Source organism: Hylaeus anthracinus, unplaced genomic scaffold (assembly GCF_026225885.1).
Source record: "Hylaeus anthracinus isolate JK02 unplaced genomic scaffold, UHH_iyHylAnth1.0_haploid 11994, whole genome shotgun sequence".
NCBI classification, from domain to species: Eukaryota; Metazoa; Arthropoda; class Insecta; order Hymenoptera; family Colletidae; genus Hylaeus; species Hylaeus anthracinus.
The window spans coordinates 493,922-514,596 of record NW_026534341.1 but is presented as its reverse complement, the minus strand read 5'-3'; the positions used below and the strand labels follow the sequence as shown (position 1 = coordinate 514,596).

The following is a 20,675-nucleotide window of genomic DNA, read 5'->3' as shown; positions in this document are numbered from 1 at the left end:
GGTTTCGATTCTAGCACGCATGCGACTTCTAGGCGTAAAGTAGCTACAACATCTTGATTTTGAGTATCGTACAGTTTGCGATAAAAGAAAGCGATATTTACGAAAACTAAAGTGTCGTGAGATTCTCTTATTTTGCATTCAAAATAATAATTTGAACATACATTTTCGAGGAAGATTTTTATAAAATGGCTGGCATATTCAATTTATTTGGCGGAATATCAGATCTTGATAAAGGTATAAACAAAAACTAGAGGTTACGCCCTTGTAAACATGTTTTTGTAATAATATTTTAAACTTACAGTAAAATAACGCTAATAATAAAATTTAGTATCTCGTTAAATGTACTTCGTAATAAATATAATTTACGCGAACTATTCTTACAGATCCAGTAGTAAAATCTTTATCAAGATCGAAAACTTCTCTTGGAGTACATGGAGCTTCTATTAAAACCCCCATTCAACCGAAATCAAAAGGATTATCGTTTAGATCTAATGCTGATTCAAATGTACCTGCTAGTCTAAATCTGAAGAGTTTAAATAAAGATGTATTTAATAAGCAACAGGAATGTTTGAACCTAAAGGTTTCACAGTTAGACAGCAGTGGCATCAGCAGCAGTCCGATATCACCTCAAAAAGAACTTCCAGCAAAGGTATATATTCAATAATTCAATAAATATAATATAACTTATAATTTCCTTACAGAAGCTAACTTGTCATCCGGATAAAATAAAGAGTGTATCTCCAAGAAATGTAATATTTGACAAAAATAATGTGCAATCACAAAAGCCATTTGATGATTATGTCTTCAAGGAACCATTCCTACAGAGAAATTTAATTATGAAGTCCTACCCTGAGCCAGAAAATCTGGCACCATATTGTGATATGCAGGCTGAATTTGGTACGTTCTTAAGACTTATTAATATTTAAAGTTTAACCTTCTTGAACTAGTGTATTTATCATAATTTATTCTTACAGATAATATTTATTCAGTAGTCCTAGAAAATAAATTTTCAAGTGTATTTTTGGACAAGGAGAATGAGGATGAGGGATTTGTATCAGGTATCATCTTTGTACACTATGAATGTGTACAAGTACCTTATACAAGTTTTTTTTATTGTTTATTTAGAACCAGAACTATTGGAGGTTGAATTACCAAAATTATGTCTGTCACCTGAATTCATTGAAGAAAAACATATGGAAGACTGGACTGTTGATTTATCAAAACTAGAAGATGATGACGATGACATATTCTAATATCGATACTACAACAATCTATTAACTATTTTATTTAATACTTAATTTAATAATAATTCTTTTATTTTATCAGTATTATTTTTCTTTTATATATATAATTAAAGTGTGATTATGAACGTAAACTTGAAAGAAGACTATGTGCCTTAATAAATATTGTATATTTAAAGAAATTACACTGTATAATTTATTTCTATACTGTTTAAACATCTTTCAATTGTTAAACCTAAAAAAACATGTCTGCAGAGAGATGCATGATTGTAATAGCTGGCAATGTAGAAGACTATGCTTTCAATCAAGTATGTTTCATTGCTGAAAATTTATCAACAGTTTTGCGCAATTTTTGTTTTAAGAAAATTTGTAAAAGATCGATCGAATGGAAAGTAAGTCTGACAATATTTCTTTCGAAGATAATATTCAATGCAAATAAATTTTAACTTCTAGCAATGGTTAAAAGAGATTTGTACATGTCATGGATGGCATCACGCTAAATCTCCTTTAATATGGAAGGAAATTGGATTAACTAGAACTAATATTTCTTACATTGGAAGTAGCTATCGTTTTTCGAAGTTCTTACGTAAATATTACAATATCACGTTAGACTTGTCTAAACAGGATCTCGATGCTTTACAGGCGGACTTAATATTTGTAAATAAACATTATCTGTTGGAACAATTTTTAAATCATTCTACTTATATTTATTAAATTTCGATCGCATAGGCTCATGACGTTGAGAATCAAAAATGTAAGTGTTTAGATGGACAAGAAAAACGTCGTAAAATAATGATAATAGGTGCAGGAAGGTCGATGTGCCCAGACTTGGTCTCTGAATTGATATTAACAAAAGAGCTTTGGTTAACTCATGGACTCGTAGTTAATTTATATGATGAGCCAGGATGTTTTTTTAAATTGAAAAGAATTCTTACAGATTCAAAGGGAATTGGTGTAGGTTTAAATGCAGTAAAAGTTTTGAATAATATACCCGATGGTTTAAATGACTGTGACATATTAATTTATCTTGATGCTTTATCAAGGTATACAAAATCCAGCTGTTGTACTCATATTTACCATTAATAATATGATTCTAATCTTTATTATTATCGTATACATATTTTTAGAGAAGAATTCGAAAGTACAGATAGTTGGTTAAAACGAAATTATAAATGCATAAAAAAATTATCTATGCAAATAAATCAACATGCGCCATTACATATGAAAGTAATTTTCTGCTCAATGGGTCCAATATGTTTTTATGTTAATATTATGCACATGCTTACAAAATTACCAAACACAAGTATCGTAGCTGTCAGTTCTCATTATGGCTTAGAACTTGTATATCCATTTGTTAATTTCTTGGGTTTTACTTTACGAAACTTTGGTTGTCCACCTGTTTGGGGATATTTGGGTTGGTTTATACATCATTACAAAGAAATTTAATACTTCCAATGCTTCTGTCTACGCACGAATGATCAATCAAATTTAATTATAGGAGTCAATCATTTTGTTGATATTCATCATATGATTAAAAAATGTGATATTTATCAACCCAATAGAAGAGCTATAGAATCAAACGAAACTGTAACATTACCAATTGGGGTTCAGCGTTCGGAACTAAGATGGTTTTTCTATTTATCGCACGACAAAACAGATCCTTATCAAAATTATTCCGAACGTAAAGTACATATCCAATCATTCTTTATTATGTACATAATACATAAAAGAATATGAATTCTTATATTTAATCGAATGTTTTTAGTCGCTTACTCAATATCAAGTTGGTAGATCAGAAGATTTTCAAAAATGTAGAGCGATCTGTGATCTTTTGAAATTGTGGTATAGCAAAGAAGAACGAATTGGAGATGAAATTATATCGCTAGGAGTCATTTCTGATGGTAAATGGTGAAATAATAAAGTTGGAAACGAAAGAACGTCTTTTTTTTTGTAGGTTCTTTTGGTATTCCACAAGGATTAGCATTTTCGCAACCAGTCTATTTGAAAGTATCAGAAGATCAGTCGCGAGTATGGGTCCCTTTCACGGATTTTCCGATGCCATACATGCCAATCGAAATATTTCAAAATTTTATAGACACTGCTACTATAGTGAAGGAAAAAATAACAAAATTAAAGAACGAAGAGTAATCTTCAAGTTAAATTTGTAGAGGAAGAATGAAACTAATATTTTATTAAAATATAACATGATTAATAAATAAAATTGCACTGTTTTCGTAACTGACGATTTTTTGTTGAATGGATGAGAAGAAGAGTGATGACAGGACTTCTTAAGATAGTTTTATTACCTAGTAAATACAATTGAATAAATTAGCTAATAAATGTTACCATTATAATTGTTTGAAAAAATCATTACACTTCACCGTGACATTCCTCTAGAAAGATAATTAGTTATGGGAATAATACTTTTTGCCATACATAATGTACTTGAATTTAATGTCATAATTTTCTTTTTTTTGCTTTGTATACAGAAAATGATATAACAAATTATTATTACCTGCTTAAATCTATTGTTAACAACTGGTAATCCATACCATTTTCCATTTAATTGATAATTCTTTATACAGGATTTCACGTCACAATGGTAGACAAATGGATAAGCAATGCATTTCGTATTACCGTGTCATTGTTTATATCATTATTATTCAAATCGTGACTATAGGTTAGTTATGTACCTTCTCGAAAAATTAGTACATACCACTCGTCTATGTATTGCAAGAGAGAGAGTGTGTGTGTGTGTATGTGTGTGTGAAAAGTTCGAATTCAGTTAAATCGTACAGCTTTTTACGTGTTTCGAAGAATGAACGTTATATAAAAAATGACGACCTAAGGAAAATTGTAGAAAGAAACGCGTTAAAGCATAATTCTCATGGAATTTCATTTTCTTCATGTAGATCGATGATTAAAAATAGGGTTATATGTTGTAAATTTCATGATCACATTTTGGAACTGACGCTATTCATTTCGTACAAGTAAAAATAGGTGTTTGGATTGCACGCCGTTACAATAGGTATAGTAAAAACAGTATTCTAACACAAAAAAGATTTGTGACAATTTGAAAATTATGCTACAAAATTGATAGGTGGGGCATATGAAAATTTGTTTAGGCAGTTTTTGCACGAATAGCAGCACGTTTCCCTGTGACGGCCTGAAATAAAAATAATTCTTTGTTACAAAAAAACATTTAAGATATAAATGCTTCTGACACAACTCTTTGCACAGGCATCAGCTACCGGATTACTCGTCATTTGTATTCGAATTGAAAACACAATTACCTGGAAGCCAGATTTTATACTAGCTACCGAACATCTTGACCCACAGGTTTCACACTGTAAGAAAAATAATCGAGTATCTTTTTGAAGAATAGTATCTGGCGAGCGACAAGTGTGACAGGTAACGTATTCTTTAATGTATCTCCTAAGAACATTTTCTATTTGTTTCTGCTGAAAACGACCCTTAATGATAAGTTGACTATTTCCATCAACAGAACCACTAGTTCCTAATTCAGCAAGTAAAAAGTCGAGTAAATGTTTTGGTTGCCTATGAAGTGTTTTACATATCTGCAACGAAAAATCGTGATATAGATCGAAAAGAAAGGATCAAAATAAAATACGAACATCGACGATGCTTACTTCAGTGAAATTAGCGAAAGATGTTTTCTTGGTGCCTATACGTACAACTTGGGGAGGACGCATAACGAATTTCTGTTTTTTCCCTGCGACCATATCAGGGTTCTTTTCCCTCATAATATTGAATACTCTTACCAGTAATTCATCGTATGTATAATCTCTATCGGATCCGAACCATAAACTTGTTTCTTCTATTAGAAAATATGAATTTCACTTAGCATATAACACTTAGATATAACAAAATTGATGGTAGAAATATTAAAGTGGATATTCTAGTCTGACTACTGAAAATCTACAGTACTATGATATATATCTTACTAAATTGAATGAAACAATGGACTAGGATATCCTCTTACAGAGATTTGTGTCTGGTTTCGCTAATCAAACTATACTTTTCTTTAGATTTAACTCGGTTTAAAGAAAAATATAATTTATCAAAAAACTATGTTTTCTGTTGTTCAAGATGCATATATAAATACTCTCGTTCGATGTTTAATACATCGCATAATTTTGTCGTTAGAATCAAATTACTTTCATGAAATACGAAGTGATATACTAGTTTTTCTACTGGAATAAGACTTGTGAAAATATAGAAATGATGTATGTACTTATGACTGTTATGTGATATGTATAGGAAACAGCAGACATATCCCTTACCATACTCTGCACTTCGCTCAGATTCAGTGCAGCATGTTAACAAATAATGAGTAACATAAAATAATGAGTTACCCGCAGCTACGACATTTGTTTACTATATAATATTTACCATTTTCTTTATCTTCTATTTCTTTACGCTCTTCTTCCGCTACTAGCTCGTCGAGATCTTTCTTTTTCTTTTTCTTCTTTTTAGTTTTCGAGAAGTCCATATCTAAATCAAAGGTATCATCTACAGGAACTTCTTCCATTTGTTGTTCAACGACATCCTTTTAAAAAAATAACATAAGATTACATGAACTACTTTCAAATTTTTATATTAAAAACATACTTTATTTATAATTGTTCACCTCTTTTTTTGTGTCTGGTAAAGCAGCATCCAGTTCATCTAAATTAAATGCTTTTTTCTTCTTCTTTTTTTTCCTTCCAAAATTTTCTAAATCCAATGCATCATCATCTTCCGCCAATGCAGGTAGATCTGGTTCCTGGTTTTCTTTGTCACCAGTGGTTTCCATCGCATCGCCGGTACTACCACCTTCGTTAAATGCAGCATCAAGATCAAAGCTAGTTTTCTTCTTTTTCTTTTTCTTCTTCAAGGTGGGATCAAATACCTAGAAATTTATTCAATAATTTACGTAACTTAATACGGTTCATAAAAACTACAATAAAGTAGATAAGCATATTAATTTCATTGTATATCTACTTATATTGTTGTTACTAATTTTGTTAAAAATTAATTGAAGAATACACGGAATGTAACGACCGATGAAATTTTGTATCGAGATTCAGTGATATACTCAAAAATCTCACATACAATAAATAGAAAAATGAAATAACTTTAGTACAAATGATTTCATTCTATGAAATATACGTAAAAAATTGCGATACGATAAAATCAACATCATACATAGAACGTAAAGGAAAAAGGGAAGAGTGTGTAACGTATGTCGGGAGACATTACATCGAATATTAATCTGCATTCCATTAAATACTATCCACATGGCTTTGAGGTTGGAATCCGCAAAGCCGCATTATTTTTATTCCATGATCACTTGGCTGCAAAGTATTTTGCTTGCTTGGGTGAACTCTTTATTTCCTTGACCATAGGTCGCAGAGTATTGTCAAAAAATGAAAAAGTATGTCAAGATGACCACGCTCCCATGCTTTACCAATACGACATGGATACCTCTAAAAAGACATTTTCCAATATTCCTACGTACCGAGTCTTCTTCAGTCATTTTGAGTATCGCTGTAAATACTTTGGCGTCTACGACAAAATTAGCAATTCGCTGGCCTTTCTAAACACGAATGAACATTTTAATTGCACTGATTCTCGATCTTTTCCTTAGTATCACCTATATAGTGCACTCACGTCTTGTTAACGAATATTGCATCAGAAATTCGACTTTTACGTCTAAAGGGTAATTCACACTTTCAGTTCAGCAAACAGCTTGTCCCTTGACAAGCATTCCTGTTGGTCAATCACATAACGCCCTTTAATGAAAATGCAACCATAGCATACAGTTTTATCGACTAGTCAGCGTAGACCTTTGTCAATATTTTTCGTCGTAGTATCTTTCTTGGAAAATCTTTCAAATTTTCAGAGCTAATTCTTAAATTATATTTTTTCTTTGCTAATACTCTCAGATATAGATGATAAAACATGTGCCCATAGCATGTAAAATAAGATGTTTAAATTTTCCGCGTCTCGAAGAAATGGCGCCAATTTACCAACAAGAAGGCAGATGACGGAAAAATATCCAAGAGGTTATTTCCCCATAATTTTCCCCGAGTATTTTTCACTTACCTTCCCTAGGCAAAGAATAAATAAATAATTCTTATTATTCATGGAACTTTAAGCGATTCATTTTGTTCAATGCCTTCAGACAATATTCAAGGTTTCTACGCAGATTCGTCTCTGCCCTTTGGCCATAGTACTACAGTCGATTTGTCTAACATTTCTCAGAACTATTAAATTGTCATTTGAAACGTATCTAAATAAATACTGTTATCTCGGTTTTCGAGATAAATATCTCGATCTATCTTTATCTAACGTTCTCATGTAACATGTACCTATGCCATTTAGGATAACCAACATATACGTATAGATGATACACATATAACACTGGGGTAGGAATACAGGTTATGGATCGAATGGTAGTTTATCGTAATTCGTACACTACCGGTGTTGCTGTGATGGTGCCGAACAGGGTACTCACGTATATACGTTAAATATTTCGTTTAATTCAATTCTATAATGACCAAAGTGGTTAATCGCGCCTATAAATTTATGATGAGCGGTGTGTCGCATCGAGATTCGATTGTCAATGTGCCCCAAGGAAAATTAATATGATCCATGTCAGAAGCTGCAGGAAAGAAGCTCGATGCGAAAGATCGTCCGTAAAACAATTATTTCACTTTACTCGAAAAGTGACGCGAAGGTGTCTCATAAACGGTGAATAAAAAGTGATGTGGTGAACAACTCAACGTGTATCTTACTGCGAATCATATATGTCAACAGCCTAAATAACCAAAAGTACGTATCGAAATTTCATAATAAATTTAAATCACTTTCTCCTTACAATTTCTGATTTATTTATAATCCATGGGTATTTTCCCCAAAGCGAATCGATCAATGATCAAGTGAATATTTTAACATATATACTGCGATACTGCAATGCGAAGTAATTTATTATAAACACTACTTGGACGTAGACGATTATCCAGTTTCAGAAAAGTTAAGTAAGAAACGTGCTCCTGGAAATGTTTTTCATACGTTCCCTAGTAATATGTTATTAATCAATGGAATCGGCTAACCGAATCGATTATATTTACCCTTACTCAACGTCGTGTAAATCATTTGCGTTAAACGATTTATGTTTCGTGAAATTTCACGTACGACAAGTTTGTTTATTTATTTCCAAAGGTGTACTATAAGTGAATGATACAAACAGTTAACCTTGAACTGTCCCGTCGAACAAACTTTTTCTTTTATTGATCGTTTTTATACGTGAAATGTAGAGTGTAAACATCGAAATGTTGATGAACGAAACGATGTTCTGCTTCTTGGATGGAATCTGCGTGGAATCTCCTTTGTGTATACAGATGTATCCGATAGGATCCCAGCAAAAATAGAATGCTCATTCACGATTGATACACCATCTATCGTGCATCGATGAATCGTATCTCATTGTCTACAATTTTTTCGTGTATGCATTAACAACGTGCATATACACACTCGATCGATAGCTTACCCTAGCTTACGCGCAATAATTGTTTTGAAAATTGTTAATACTTTGGACCCATGGCATCTGTATACTTTTTTATCTGCAAGGACGAACATACATTACGCCGGTGATAATGCAAACGAATACTTTTCAAAATATATTTTCTATTATTCTTCTATTATTTACGAGACAAAAATTCCCAAAGGAAAGAAGAAAAATGGTTTGATAAAAGTGATCCTTCATTCTGACCGAGGAAGTGAAAGATAATTTTTATAGACAATTTCAGATTTTTACCAAAATCGCCAGGAGTCTGAGGAGTCCCCTTGCGAATTCTTAAAAATTACATCATTCTCTTATTTTTGAAAAGTTGGATTTTCACTTTAGAGAAAAACTTTCTGTATGTTTTCTGTAGGGTTCCATGAAATCTATAAGGAAAGAAACGAAATTTAGTCGAAAAAGATGTGCCCGAGTATAAAAATAAGTGGAAGAACACGCGACTTTCCAAACAGATTAGATAGAGAATTTATCGGGAACTATCCGCGTTTGGCGACCTTCGTCTTCGTCAGTTTTCAGTTATTGTTCTTTCATTTTTTTCATGGAAGCACTATTGCTCATCGGTATATAAAAGGGGGCGTACGATAATCGTGATATATTAACAACTATTATATCTCTTGTCACTGTCGTTGAATGCGTGACGACAGATAGTAATAAATATTTATCTGGATCGTATGTAGCTCTTGAGCGCGGAGGACCAGAAAGATACATCAGTCAACTTGTTTGCGTTTAATTCGAAGTACGTGCGTGAATTCATCCAACAGGATAAGTGTCCGGGGTTGCTGAAGAAATCACGAAACTCTTCTCAAGCGACGGTGTATCAGCATAACACTTGCTGATACTAGAAACACGAAGGAAGAAAAGTGAAAGTACACGTGTACGTTTTCGTTATTTTTATCAATGACTCTTACGTAGATCAATTTGTCGATTTATCGTCTAGTTCAGTATACTAACCAAAGTTTTTGTATTAATTTTTTTTAATAATCCTAAAATGGTCCTAAATTTATTTTGCGAAGGTATTCACCGTGCAAATTCTTTTCACTTTCTTCTCCGTTTACTGATGCGTGTTATAGTTTGTTAGTAGACAATTTTCATTAACTTTTGCGACGCCTCGAGTAATCGTACCGTTAATGTTATCGTTTTGCAGGTCAATTTTTTTACGTAATTTTCGTAAGAGCTTTAGAATAGGTGTTTGGTAATTCGCTATCAGCACTATATACAATTAATTATTAAATAGGTGATATCTGTTTCGAAATATACATATGTAAAAGAAATCTCACAGGCTTCTTTTTATCTTCTTCTATCTGAAAACATAAATCGAAGCAGATAATATATCGTAAATATACTAGAAATTTAATACTGCTTTAGAGAGAGACTTTTAACAATTTTCTTTTACGCCGATGCGAAGATAAAGTTTTAACGAAGACTTCGTATTCGTCTAGCATTTAGATAAGAATTCGAATATGAATTTTTGGTTCGATTCTTCTCTTTGTTTTTAAAATGACGAATGTAATTAACAGAAAAATGACAACGCACGAGAGGAAGTCAACGTCGTGCGACGACGGCCTCGAAGTCTCGGACGATGAGAAGAAAACTATCGAGAATAAAGGAGACGAAGAAACAGCAACGAAGAGACCAAAGTGCAGACTCGACGCTGATGGTCGACTGAATCTGAAAGATATTTTATTATCCTTCAATGGACCAGTCAGCCAGGAACAAGCGTGGGCTCTGTGTTATCAAACGGCCAAGAGTTTGTCACGTTTGCCGAACAGCAATTTCTATGAACTCTCAGAGTTATCGCAGATCGTCCTTCACAAGGATGGCGACGTTTGGCTTGGCGATTTAATCGGTAAAAACAATAGATCCTTATCTCTTTAATTTCTCGCTCTCTTATCGGTGTTTCGTTTGTTTTCGTTGTAATAGTAGGGAAAAGTAATCTGTTTGATTTCGTGGAGCAATGACCTTTTCCATGGTTCTGATGTTTCTTTAAATTAATAATACATCGAATAAAGACTCGTAAAAAAAAAAAAAAAAATAGGAAGTTCTGCAAATGTCAATACTTCAGATAATACATTTGCAATTTCGTTAAAATTTTATTTAAAGGATGACACAGATGTGTCAATCTTTGATAAATCATGCAGTACTTGTAAATGGCTTAAGATATGCGTTCCGTGAAATTTCAGTGCTTGAATAATGATACGAATTAACTGTTTGCACGACGAAGATGTTTGATAAGACTATCGTTACTACAGTTTGTAAAAATTTTATTCGAGGAAAAGAATAAACGATAGTTGTTGAACCTCGTGTAAGAATAATTCGTTATCACTTAATGTTTAAACTTTTTAATGTTACAGAATCGAAACAACCCACAGTTTCGGAAGAAAAGGTAAGTAGTCGAAGTAGAACCTTGGTGAAAAACAAAACAGCGACCGCTAGTTTATATAAAATAAAAATACATTTCTCTTTGACGCAGGCGATGTTTTCATTAGGCATGATGATTTTCAAAGCGCTTGATTTCGGCCTAGACGAACAGGAAGAAAGGCCTCTATCACCGGATCTAGAAGGTCTCATAACGTTAATGACTAGCTCGAGTGGAGGTAAAATGACTTAAGGGAGAATAAACAACTACTCCATAGTGTGATATACAGGGTGTCCCAAAAATGTTGTAACACGTTGAAAGAGGTGATTCGGGAGGTGATTTGAAACAACTTTTTCCTTAGCAAAAATGTTGTCCGAGGCTTCGTTAAGGAGATATTAACAGAAAACACTGACTAATCAGAGCGCGAGGATGCCGGTTGAGCGTAGGCTACGCGCTAGCCGGCTTCGCTCATACGCTACCGCGGCCGCTCCCGAACCACCCCTTTCAACGTGTTACAACATTTTTGGGACACCCTGTATTTAGGGGATCGTCCCAAAATGATTCAATTAATTTCCGTGATCTTCAGGATGCGAAGGGGAAACGGAAGAACGTCGACAGGAAACAGACGACGAAGGCATCGAGCGCGACTCCAGCGATGCCGATGTCGATGATTTCTCGTTACAAAAAAATAATGATACCTTCACAGAAAGACCGTTAATATACTCGTTAAAAAATGTTATGCACGTACGTGTAGTAATATCGTACATATTGACTGTCTGCGTTTCGTAACGATAAATATGTATACTATATTAATTTGTATATTAATTTATAGTTATGTACCAGGCACATGAAAACTACCGTTGAGTCTGCAGAAGCTCACTATAAGGCTGTAATACGGGCATTTGTAGCAGAGGCTTTGGAATTGTCGCAATTTCTTGATACAGTGGCGGCTGAGAAACTGCAAGCGTGTCAAAGGGATGAAGCCAACAGTGATGACAATAAGCTGAACTCGATGTCTGTTCAGAATCTCGATACGTTAGATTTCATTGATTGGGTAAGCATTTTAATGGTCGCGACGCGAAGAACATGTATTTACAATATGATTCATTTTATGGGTGCGTCTGAATACAGTAATATCACTTTCCGATCCCAAGATAGTTTTCAAATGATTTCAAAATTATATGTACGTCTTTAGTTGGCCGATAGCGTTTATGAGATACAACAAAATTCGAATAAATACATATTATGTTAAATTCAATGGGCACTTGACGAGATCGATAAAATTAAATAAAGTCTCGCAATGGAGAGTGAGTTACTGTACATTACATCGACGTTGAATCGAACGAATTATTGTACAAGTATCCGAACGTAGGCATGGTAATTCGTGTACACGGAACAACCAACGTTACCCTGTCGTATAAAGTCATTTATCATTTTGCAGAGATAAGATATTTGAGATTTATTGACTTGACTCTCTACCGTTATAGACTGACATTAGGATTTGGCGGGCTATACAAGTATGTCATCGTCAATAATTGTTTGCGCATGTGAAACGTAAATGTTAGAACTTGGAGATGACTGTCAATGCGAAGCATGTAGCACGATTAACGATCATTTTGAGCACTATTTTAAGATATTTAACTTGAACACCGCTAACATGTTAGCGAACTCACTAATTTGTAATTGCATGTTAATAAATAAGTAAGCTAATGGGTAAAATTTCTTAAAAATTAAAAATACTTTTTAGATAATCTGCGTTACATAATAGATATCGATATCGCTTGACGTTTTTATTGACGCAAAGTTAACTCGATATGTAACCTTCACAGATTTCTGAAAGTGACTCACTTTGCGTATAGATTCTATCTTTTCTCAACACTTTACCGTAAGTGATACCAGGTGAATTAAAAGAACGATTCCGATAGGCACGATTTTGGGTACAAGTTATCCAAGAGTTGAGGAAAGGGGTGAAACTGAAAAAGGTAGAAGCCAACTTGGGTTCGAAGACCACAACTCGAGGACGTGGAAAAGGGGCAGAGTTTGAGTTGACCCCGTACGAAATCTTAATGGACGATATTCGAGAGAGGCGGTATCGTCTCAGGAAAACACCGTCACCGACGCCGCACTTGCGAAAAGACGCACACGCGATTATTCTCGAATTTATTCGAAGCAGGCCTCCTCTAAAAAAGGTAACGTGTTTTTCAGAACAGTATACAATTCTCAATCTCATCGATACGAATTTCTGGTTATGTAATTGTCGAGAGAATTGTACGATACGACAATTTTTTTAATAGACTTTAGTGATATGATTCTACGCAGGCATCCGAGAGACAGCTACCACCGCTGCAAAAGAACTGGACCTTACGAGAATTACTCATGGAGAGCATAAAAAAGCCACCGAACTTAAGATCTTCGCGCAACAGATACGTTCCTAAGAACGAGAGAACATCTCCCCAGAGTGGTAAGTTACGTTATCTGTTTGCTCGCACAACAATCATTTTTGCATGTTACATGTCGTGCTGCTTTATTAAATACATCTTCATTCGTGTATGAGGTTTGATAAATCAATAAAAATTCACGTATCAAGTTTACATTTTTCGCTACTCATTGTTGATCCATGTGGTACCTCGGTAAGTTTTCTCGAGATAACTATGCTGTGCTAAAATATCAAATATTTTACACTTAACAATAAACGATACACACGCAATCGTAAACAGGTGTCAGTATATAAAATATGTTCGACAAAAATAAATCTGAAATAAATAAACGAATTAAACGAACCAGGCTCGCACAAATTCTAATCTTTTTATTTGTTTTATTTTCTTTTCTCTTGTTTCTCGAATTTTATAAAAACGAATATCAGACATTCCTGCTTTTACGGAAGGGAGGTCCATGAAAGATAAATTTTTCATTGGACGCCAGAGAAAATGTCCGAGTTGGGGCAATGGGAGTGCACGCGTACACTCCAAACATTATGGACCAACGATGCCTACACAGCCACGCGCCGCTCACGTGTAACTGCATTTTTAACGAAAATGTATTTAACGAGGAGTATCCATGCGCGAGGATGCAAGGCATGCGCGCGCGTGCAATACCACACAGGCCTGGCACGTCTCTCTCACCCCTAATCTCGAGAGTACAGCCTGGCAATTCCACGCAACACGACCAGAACATCGGTATCCGTGTCTTCATATTTCTAGAATAATAATTCCCCTCCAATGCTTGCATCCCCGACATTTTCATCCTACAAAATTATCCAAATACTTGATTACTTCTTAAATTAATTCTTGCTAGAATAGTGTACGTCAATTCGATAAAACTGTCCTCTCCTAAAGGAAACGAGGGTATCATCCGAAATAATCCCAAATTTATCTTCGTTATTATACAATAATGATAGAATCTCAAACTAAGATTAGATATAGCAAGAGAATTTCGTGTCCATTTCTGTGTGATAGTTTTTGTTCTCTATCTCGTGATTAGTGTCTTTACCAAAGAGGGTTGTGCTCTAAATGAAGTATTCCACGAGTATACAGCAGAAATCCAGAAAAACAGTTGTCTCTTATTTCTTTAAATTGTGGTAATTCAGAGCTTTCAATTCAAACTGATTCAATGGACCCCATTGAAAAAGTTCCATAACTATTGTGATCACTGGTATGTACCAATACTTCATCAATATACATATACTGTACATATGTATATTACTCTACACATCCCCACTCCCCCTAAAGACAACAAAAGAGTATTATTCTAAAACACATTTAGCCCAGATCTAACTTCACCAGTGTATACTATCAACTGTGTTACATATAAGAGTATACCAACTCGACACATCCCCTTTAATCTTAAAGAAAACAAAGGAGAATTATCCCAAAATACATTTAACTCAGACCTATCTCGATCGTCTGTACCAACTCGATACTTCCCCCTCCGCCAGGAACAAAAGACTACCATTTCAAAGTAAGAATACAAGAAAATTTCGCGTGCCTAATCTCGTGTGATTTATTTCTCGCGCGTTAGGTGTCTCGCGTTTACAAAAAGGGGTTGTATGGTCTGAATGAATCATGTTTCGCAACGGTAGGCCGGCTTAGACGTAGCGAGCCCCAGACCGACCGCGATCAATAACCGAAAGCGCGCAAAGGCCGAGCTGACGTCGCCCGAGAGAACGTCATCGTGCAACAAACACTGCAAGTCGGATCCGGTGATTCCTCGTTCTTGCGTTGTGCGTTTGTGTTTCACTCGCTTCCCTACTCGCGGGGGAAAGGTTCAGGTCGAGCGTGAAATCCTGTCGGGTGTCCAACGTGTACCAGTAAGTCGAGTGCACCGAGAGAGAGGAGAGCCACACTAACGAGCACGTGTACTTGATGTACAGTCCCTACACGAGGATCCATGAGCACCACGGCGGCCCGGACAATGGAGCACACGAACGGATGAACCAAGTGATCTGGAGCCTCCTGAACGCTGGTAACTACGAGCATTTTTACGACAAACTATCTATTTGTTTCTTTTGCTTTGACGATGAAAAACAATAGGAGTTATCTCGTCGTGGCAGAGCTGAATTAAGGCATAGGGATTTCAGAAGCTATAGTTAGAAGACCTTTGCCAGCTGGAGGATCTTTGGAATTTAGAAGCAATTGTGCACAAGCAAGGAACACAGTAGGATGGTGATATCTACACCCTTGTAGTAAACAATGGCTTGACGACTTTCTTTCTTAGTACTCAAAGGGAGAAGATTCTCCAGGACAAAGTATTTAAAGAATGTGTGTACATGGTGGCTAGAGTTTCCCCATGTATTAGTTTAATTTCTTGGTTGCTATTCATTAAAGCTTCTGGGTGTAAACCACGTCCTTTTTTTAACTGTTCTTAATAATCCGACGTTGATTCACAGGTCGCGTGTTTGTTGAATCGAGCCTGAGGATCGTGGGAGATACCAGCAAGAGCGGTATCCAGTCGGACGTCGTGCCGCAAGTAGAGCTACTGTAAACAATTTATGAAATAGAGAAGCTATGCACTAGAGAAAGTGGAAACAGGTGGAAGAGTAAGGTGGTCACTGGTTCTTAGGCGGTGAGTCCCGCATGATAGTCTTGGGTGAGGTACCACCGTCGCAGCCGGAGCAGGAACAAGAACCCGCGCAGGATGTGGCGGCTCAGTGGTTGCAGACAGAGGATCAGACATATGCCACGAGCACGTCTTCGACGACGGCAACAGTGGCTGGTAGAAACACGACGAATGTTCCGGCCACTGCGAGCAGGAGCAGAACGAACGTGCCACCGGTGCCGCAACCGAGGCAGAGAATCGGAAAGCCTGAAATCAGGATAACGGGAAACAGGAATCGTAAGTCGCGTAGAAGGCGCATTACGGTCGCAGGTAATCATACCATTCATTTTCTGTTCGACCAACCCGACGATAGCTTAAAGTTTACAACTGCGTGTAGAATGATTTGAAAGAAACATGAAAAGAAATGTAATTTGTAATACACTATATGTAACTTGACCCGCGCGCAGGAAATACTTATGTACGTATTTAAGATTAACCGAGGTACCACAACTTTGTGAATGTTTTTTTTCCCCTCCTCACAGAACAAATCAATCACACGTCATATTCACTGGCCATCGACATACATATATCTCTGTGCTTTCTATAATAGTCATCGATTCGGTTGAAGTCTGTTCGCATGAATCAAATTTTTAGATCAAACTCACAGTAGCTCTGACATCAAAGGAAACGAGTCACCCACAGCGCCGAAGCCTTCTCGAAGAGATCTGGATGGTTCGAATTCTACGACGAGCAGACGGAAAGTAATACCTGTGGATTTTGACTTGAAGGTGGATATTACTTCCATTCTAAATGTGCTTTGTATTATAGGCGTTTTTGTAGATTAGAATGATATATTTCACCTCGATAAACAGCTCGACGCCGAAGACGACGACGACGATGAAGATTACAACGAGGAATTCACGGTAACAAGATTCGAGGAAGAGGATGAAGCAATGAATTACTGGCATCTTAAAGAGGACTACTCTTTCGCGGACAGAGGCAGTAGTCGCAATAGACATAAAGATCACAGAGACGAAGATGAAGCGTGTTCTGCTAATCCTTGGCGAAAGACGGGTGGGCTTCGTTTAACGAGAAACGAGTATCATCGATTCTGCGATGCTCAACTTGAATGTAATTATCATCTACGTATTAATATTTGGCTCTAAACATCTTTGAACCATCGTAAATTTTATGTTTACAGCTTACGACCTCGCAACACAATGCCCATCTAGAAGAGCATCGGCTCGAAAACACGCGGCTAGGCGCAGTATAGCCCTCACAGCATTAACCGGTACAACTTCTCTTCCTCATTCGAGACCGCAGAGTCGTCAGCACGTAGGCGTGACAGAGTCCGCGTTGAGTCAGGGTCCGAGTCCCAATATTAGCCTGAACCCTAGTCCAAGTTTGAGTCCTCAGCCGAGAGCAAGACAGCCTCGTCGTTCCCAAACGATTGCTGAAGGTACAAAGGATACCGAACATCACACCGAAGACTGGCAAGATGATAAAGGACAGGTAGGTTGAACGGCTGGTCGAACACTCAAGATGGCGACCAAATTGAAGAATTATGCATTAAATCATATATTCCCCTTTTTTAGAAACCTACATTGGGTGACATGTTCCTGGATGAAAGACTTTCCCTAACTCTCGAAGAGATCGTTCACATACGTAGTGTACTCACCAAAGCCGAATTGGAATCTCTACCTGTAGAAGGTCGCGTGAAGGAAGATGTGGAAAAAAGGCGGGTCTGTTTCCTCTGCCTGAAGACTCGATTTGGACTCTTAGGTCCTTGGGGACAACGTTGCCGTTTATGCGAAAGAACCGTATGCGTCAAGTGCTATTCAAAAGTGAGTTTTCGACCCGTTTAACAGATAATTCTACTCGATAATTACTCTATTCGACTATTTTTATTCACACAACTTACGTTGCTTTAGATGCGAATCCCAACAGAGCATTTCGCACATGTTCCCGTGGTTTTGCTGTCACCTGGTCTTCTTCTTTCGCCGTCGTCATCGGAACCGGATACCAGCAAGAGTTCCTGGCTTAGGGGCAACGGAGCAGCTGGATCTGCACCGGCATCGCCAGCCTCTAGGCGCAAAGACTCGTCACTGAAAAGCGCAACACCTTCATCAACGCCGACTACAACACCTGTTTTGATACTTACACCGACTTCGACACCACCTTCTCACGCCCGTAGAGAAGTGGAGAGTCTTGATAAAAGGTGACGATGACAATTGATTCTTCAGTGATATCTTCGTTTCCTTTTTCACTCGATAAAGTTTTAATCTTGACCTCGATTTCTGTGTCATAGGAGTTTCAAGAACAGCGGTAGTCCAGCCAACGTATCATCGCCAAAGACATTCTCCAGTTTCTCTAGTCACTCTTCGGAGCAACGATTGGCCGCAGAAAGATTGCGCGGCGTCTCCATGGTCGTCTGTCACGATTGTCGCATAATGGTGATACAAATAATTAAAAGTTCAAGAACAACACGGGCTACGATACGCAACAATGTCATTTCGCGACTTACTTTAAACCTTTCGCCAGCCTACGTTTGAAATTCTTTCCCCATCTCTCTCCAGAAATCGGATGTTCTTAAGCACCAGATTTCTATTGGAAGAAAGCGCATTGTCTCGTTTTCAATTCTACTAAATGGGTAAAATGCTACTATGCCAGTAAGTGAGGCACGTAGATGAGATTTCTTCTCCTTGTATCAACGTCTTCTCGTTCTCCTTCTATAAGTAATCTTCTGCGAATAGTCACCAGTATCTCTTACAATACAACGAGCATATCAGTTGCTACGAATTGTAATCGTATTTCAAAGGGTCAACTGTCATATTGGTTCTAAAATTTAATATGCAACGACGACGAAGCATTATAGACTATCATTTACGTTTGACGAGGCTCTGAAGCGGATTTTTTAAATATCTGTATAAATAATTTATTTCTTCCCTGCTGTGCAGTTACCTGAAACGATAATTGAATAAGTATCGCTCGAGGTAGTATTTTTTTATGAAACACATAGAAGCAGATTATCGTTTATCGCCAACAGGTCAGGAAACTTTGTTTAAAAATTGAAAGTAGAACATGTTGGAAGTACGGTGTGGAAACAGAAAATAGGTCTAAAAGTATTTCAGTAATTAATGGTGGAATTTCAAACATGAGGAATCTTGTACGAAAAACCGGCATTACAGTGGCATCTAATATAGTCTACGTACCTACATACAGGCTTATATCTAAGTAGTATCGTTAATGCATGCAAATTTGAAAAATGATATAGTTAGAGTCGAATATTTCATTACGATGGCTAAGGCTCTGTTTTGGTTCGCAACGATGGTGAACTACTTTTGCTTCCCAATTCAATGATAATTATTATAGAGATAAATTTAATCATAAAAATAATGCTAACTACGCTGTGTGTATTCTCAACTCATAAAAGTTGAGAGTCCTTGTTTAACCCGATTGATTGTTTCGGGCATGAATATTATGTACATTTGCTCCCAAGTTGTTGTGAACACTAAATCTAAGTAACATCGCATTAAAAGTAAAATTTAGTTCAGGAAATTATCTAAAGGAGATCAGCGATAAAGTAAAATTGTTGAAACGCTAAACTTAATCGACACACACACACACACACGCACGCGCGCGCGCGTTGCCAGAACATTTGTTTCATGCGATAATATTTATGCGACAACAAATTTGGGTAAGTCCATTATAATTTGCCGATATGCTAATGCGCGTTTATAACGTACATATTTGCATCGTGCCACTTGTTCGGTTTTTAATTTTCACGCCGTATATGCTGTTGATTCTGTTTAATCGTCAACATATTCAATTTTTGTTAATAATCCAATTAAGGCGAAAGATACGCGTACGATAAGCCCACATACTTATCTAGTTAGAGAATCAATCAAATACTCTGACTACACCCAACGATGTTTACTTTGCGTCCGCGTGGCATTCAGTCTATAATCTAAGAAATATTATTTAATTTACAAAGTCAAAGTCGGATGCACAATTGTATAATATGTCTGTTGTGATCGAATTCGTTAATTTAACATTTTTGTCTGATGTTCGTGATATTAATTTATTATTTTGTACGTTCAATATTTATTATAATTATTTATTTAACTCTGCGTAAATTCGAAGGTGTTTCTTTACACTATAAGTATAATTGTGGATGTATTTTATGCGATTGGTACGAACGTGTAGTGTAATTTTCTTATTTTGTTGTTTGCTTGTTATTATTATTTAAAATACGAATTATTTGTACAACGTTTAATATTAAGTGCTAAAAGATTCTTTGTTCCCCGTCGTATTTAATACGGTTTCAAATGAATTAATTGTACGCTGAAACGAGTCGTAAGACGGAAGAGAAATGCATTAAGATGTGGCTCTCGTTGCAGCCACACATAGAGATTTAGTACAATGAAGCGACTGTTCGCTTGTACAGATTAGTGCTGTT

The 20,675-nt window shown here is 36.2% G+C and overlaps 4 protein-coding genes across 9 annotated transcripts; 3 read left to right on the top strand and 1 right to left on the bottom strand.

Annotated features, from left to right (window-relative positions):
• Positions 1-45: 45 nt before the first annotated feature.
• Positions 46-4,095, top strand: LOC128889120 (uncharacterized). 4 transcript variants are annotated; one of them, XM_054146510.1, is made up of 8 exons: positions 46-234; positions 384-649; positions 702-897; positions 975-1,058; positions 1,126-1,633; positions 1,695-1,800; positions 2,740-2,927; positions 3,007-4,095. In XM_054146510.1, the coding sequence occupies exons 1-5, from the start codon at positions 186-188 to the stop codon at positions 1,251-1,253; spliced, it is 723 nt and encodes a 240-aa protein (XP_054002485.1). In that variant the 5' UTR covers positions 46-185; the 3' UTR covers positions 1,254-1,633; positions 1,695-1,800; positions 2,740-2,927; positions 3,007-4,095. The 4 variants fall into 4 exon arrangements, with proteins under 4 accessions (XP_054002485.1, XP_054002486.1, XP_054002484.1 ...); XM_054146511.1 differs by lacking the exon at positions 2,740-2,927 and having other exon boundaries at positions 3,196-4,095; XM_054146509.1 differs by having other exon boundaries at positions 2,740-4,095.
• Positions 1,487-3,389, top strand: LOC128888839 (putative malate dehydrogenase 1B). The gene is made up of 6 exons (XM_054146004.1): positions 1,487-1,549; positions 1,971-2,284; positions 2,369-2,655; positions 2,740-2,927; positions 3,007-3,142; positions 3,196-3,389. Exons 1-6 carry the CDS (start codon positions 1,487-1,489, stop codon positions 3,387-3,389), a joined length of 1,182 nt encoding a protein of 393 aa, XP_054001979.1.
• LOC128889117 (eukaryotic translation initiation factor 2 subunit 2) lies at positions 3,527-6,956 on the bottom strand. The gene is made up of 6 exons (XM_054146500.1): positions 6,763-6,956; positions 5,893-6,153; positions 5,655-5,811; positions 4,892-5,079; positions 4,535-4,819; positions 3,527-4,407 (listed from the first exon to the last, which is right to left on the bottom strand). The coding sequence occupies exons 1-6, from the start codon at positions 6,778-6,780 to the stop codon at positions 4,363-4,365; spliced, it is 954 nt and encodes a 317-aa protein (XP_054002475.1). The 5' UTR covers positions 6,781-6,956; the 3' UTR covers positions 3,527-4,362.
• A 980-nt stretch (positions 6,957-7,936) lies between these two features.
• Positions 7,937-19,774, top strand: LOC128889101 (protein spire). 3 transcript variants are annotated; one of them, XM_054146458.1, is made up of 15 exons: positions 7,937-8,078; positions 10,344-10,672; positions 11,178-11,209; positions 11,297-11,420; positions 11,769-11,926; positions 12,015-12,236; positions 12,670-12,699; positions 13,108-13,371; positions 13,502-13,643; positions 16,871-17,004; positions 17,089-17,347; positions 17,418-17,728; positions 17,812-18,060; positions 18,148-18,434; positions 18,525-19,774. In XM_054146458.1, the coding sequence occupies exons 2-15, from the start codon at positions 10,348-10,350 to the stop codon at positions 18,766-18,768; spliced, it is 2,781 nt and encodes a 926-aa protein (XP_054002433.1). In that variant the 5' UTR covers positions 7,937-8,078; positions 10,344-10,347; the 3' UTR covers positions 18,769-19,774. The 3 variants fall into 3 exon arrangements, with proteins under 3 accessions (XP_054002433.1, XP_054002436.1, XP_054002435.1); XM_054146460.1 differs by lacking the exon at positions 7,937-8,078 and adding an exon at positions 9,513-9,700; XM_054146461.1 differs by lacking the exon at positions 12,670-12,699.
• Positions 19,775-20,675: the final 901 nt, after the last annotated feature.

Coding starts and splice junctions, on each gene's coding strand:
- LOC128889120 (XM_054146512.1), top strand. CDS start 186: ATGGCTGGCATATTCAATTTATTTGGCGGAATATCAGATCTTGATAAA. Junction 650..701: donor AAAAAGAACTTCCAGCAAAG/GTATATATTCAA, acceptor ATTTCCTTACAG/AAGCTAACTTGTCATCCGGA. Junction 1,059..1,125: donor GGATGAGGGATTTGTATCAG/GTATCATCTTTG, acceptor TTGTTTATTTAG/AACCAGAACTATTGGAGGTT.
- LOC128889117 (XM_054146500.1), bottom strand. Junction 5,080..5,654: donor AATAGAAGATAAAGAAAATG/GTAAATATTATA, acceptor ATTTTCTAATAG/AAGAAACAAGTTTATGGTTC. Junction 4,820..4,891: donor CTTTCGCTAATTTCACTGAA/GTAAGCATCGTC, acceptor TTTTCGTTGCAG/ATATGTAAAACACTTCATAG.
- LOC128888839 (XM_054146004.1), top strand. CDS start 1,487: ATGTCTGCAGAGAGATGCATGATTGTAATAGCTGGCAATGTAGAAGAC. Junction 2,285..2,368: donor TATCTTGATGCTTTATCAAG/GTATACAAAATC, acceptor ACATATTTTTAG/AGAAGAATTCGAAAGTACAG. Junction 2,656..2,739: donor ACCTGTTTGGGGATATTTGG/GTTGGTTTATAC, acceptor ATTTAATTATAG/GAGTCAATCATTTTGTTGAT.
- LOC128889101 (XM_054146458.1), top strand. CDS start 10,348: ATGACAACGCACGAGAGGAAGTCAACGTCGTGCGACGACGGCCTCGAA. Junction 10,673..11,177: donor TTGGCTTGGCGATTTAATCG/GTAAAAACAATA, acceptor TTAATGTTACAG/AATCGAAACAACCCACAGTT. Junction 11,210..11,296: donor CCACAGTTTCGGAAGAAAAG/GTAAGTAGTCGA, acceptor TCTTTGACGCAG/GCGATGTTTTCATTAGGCAT.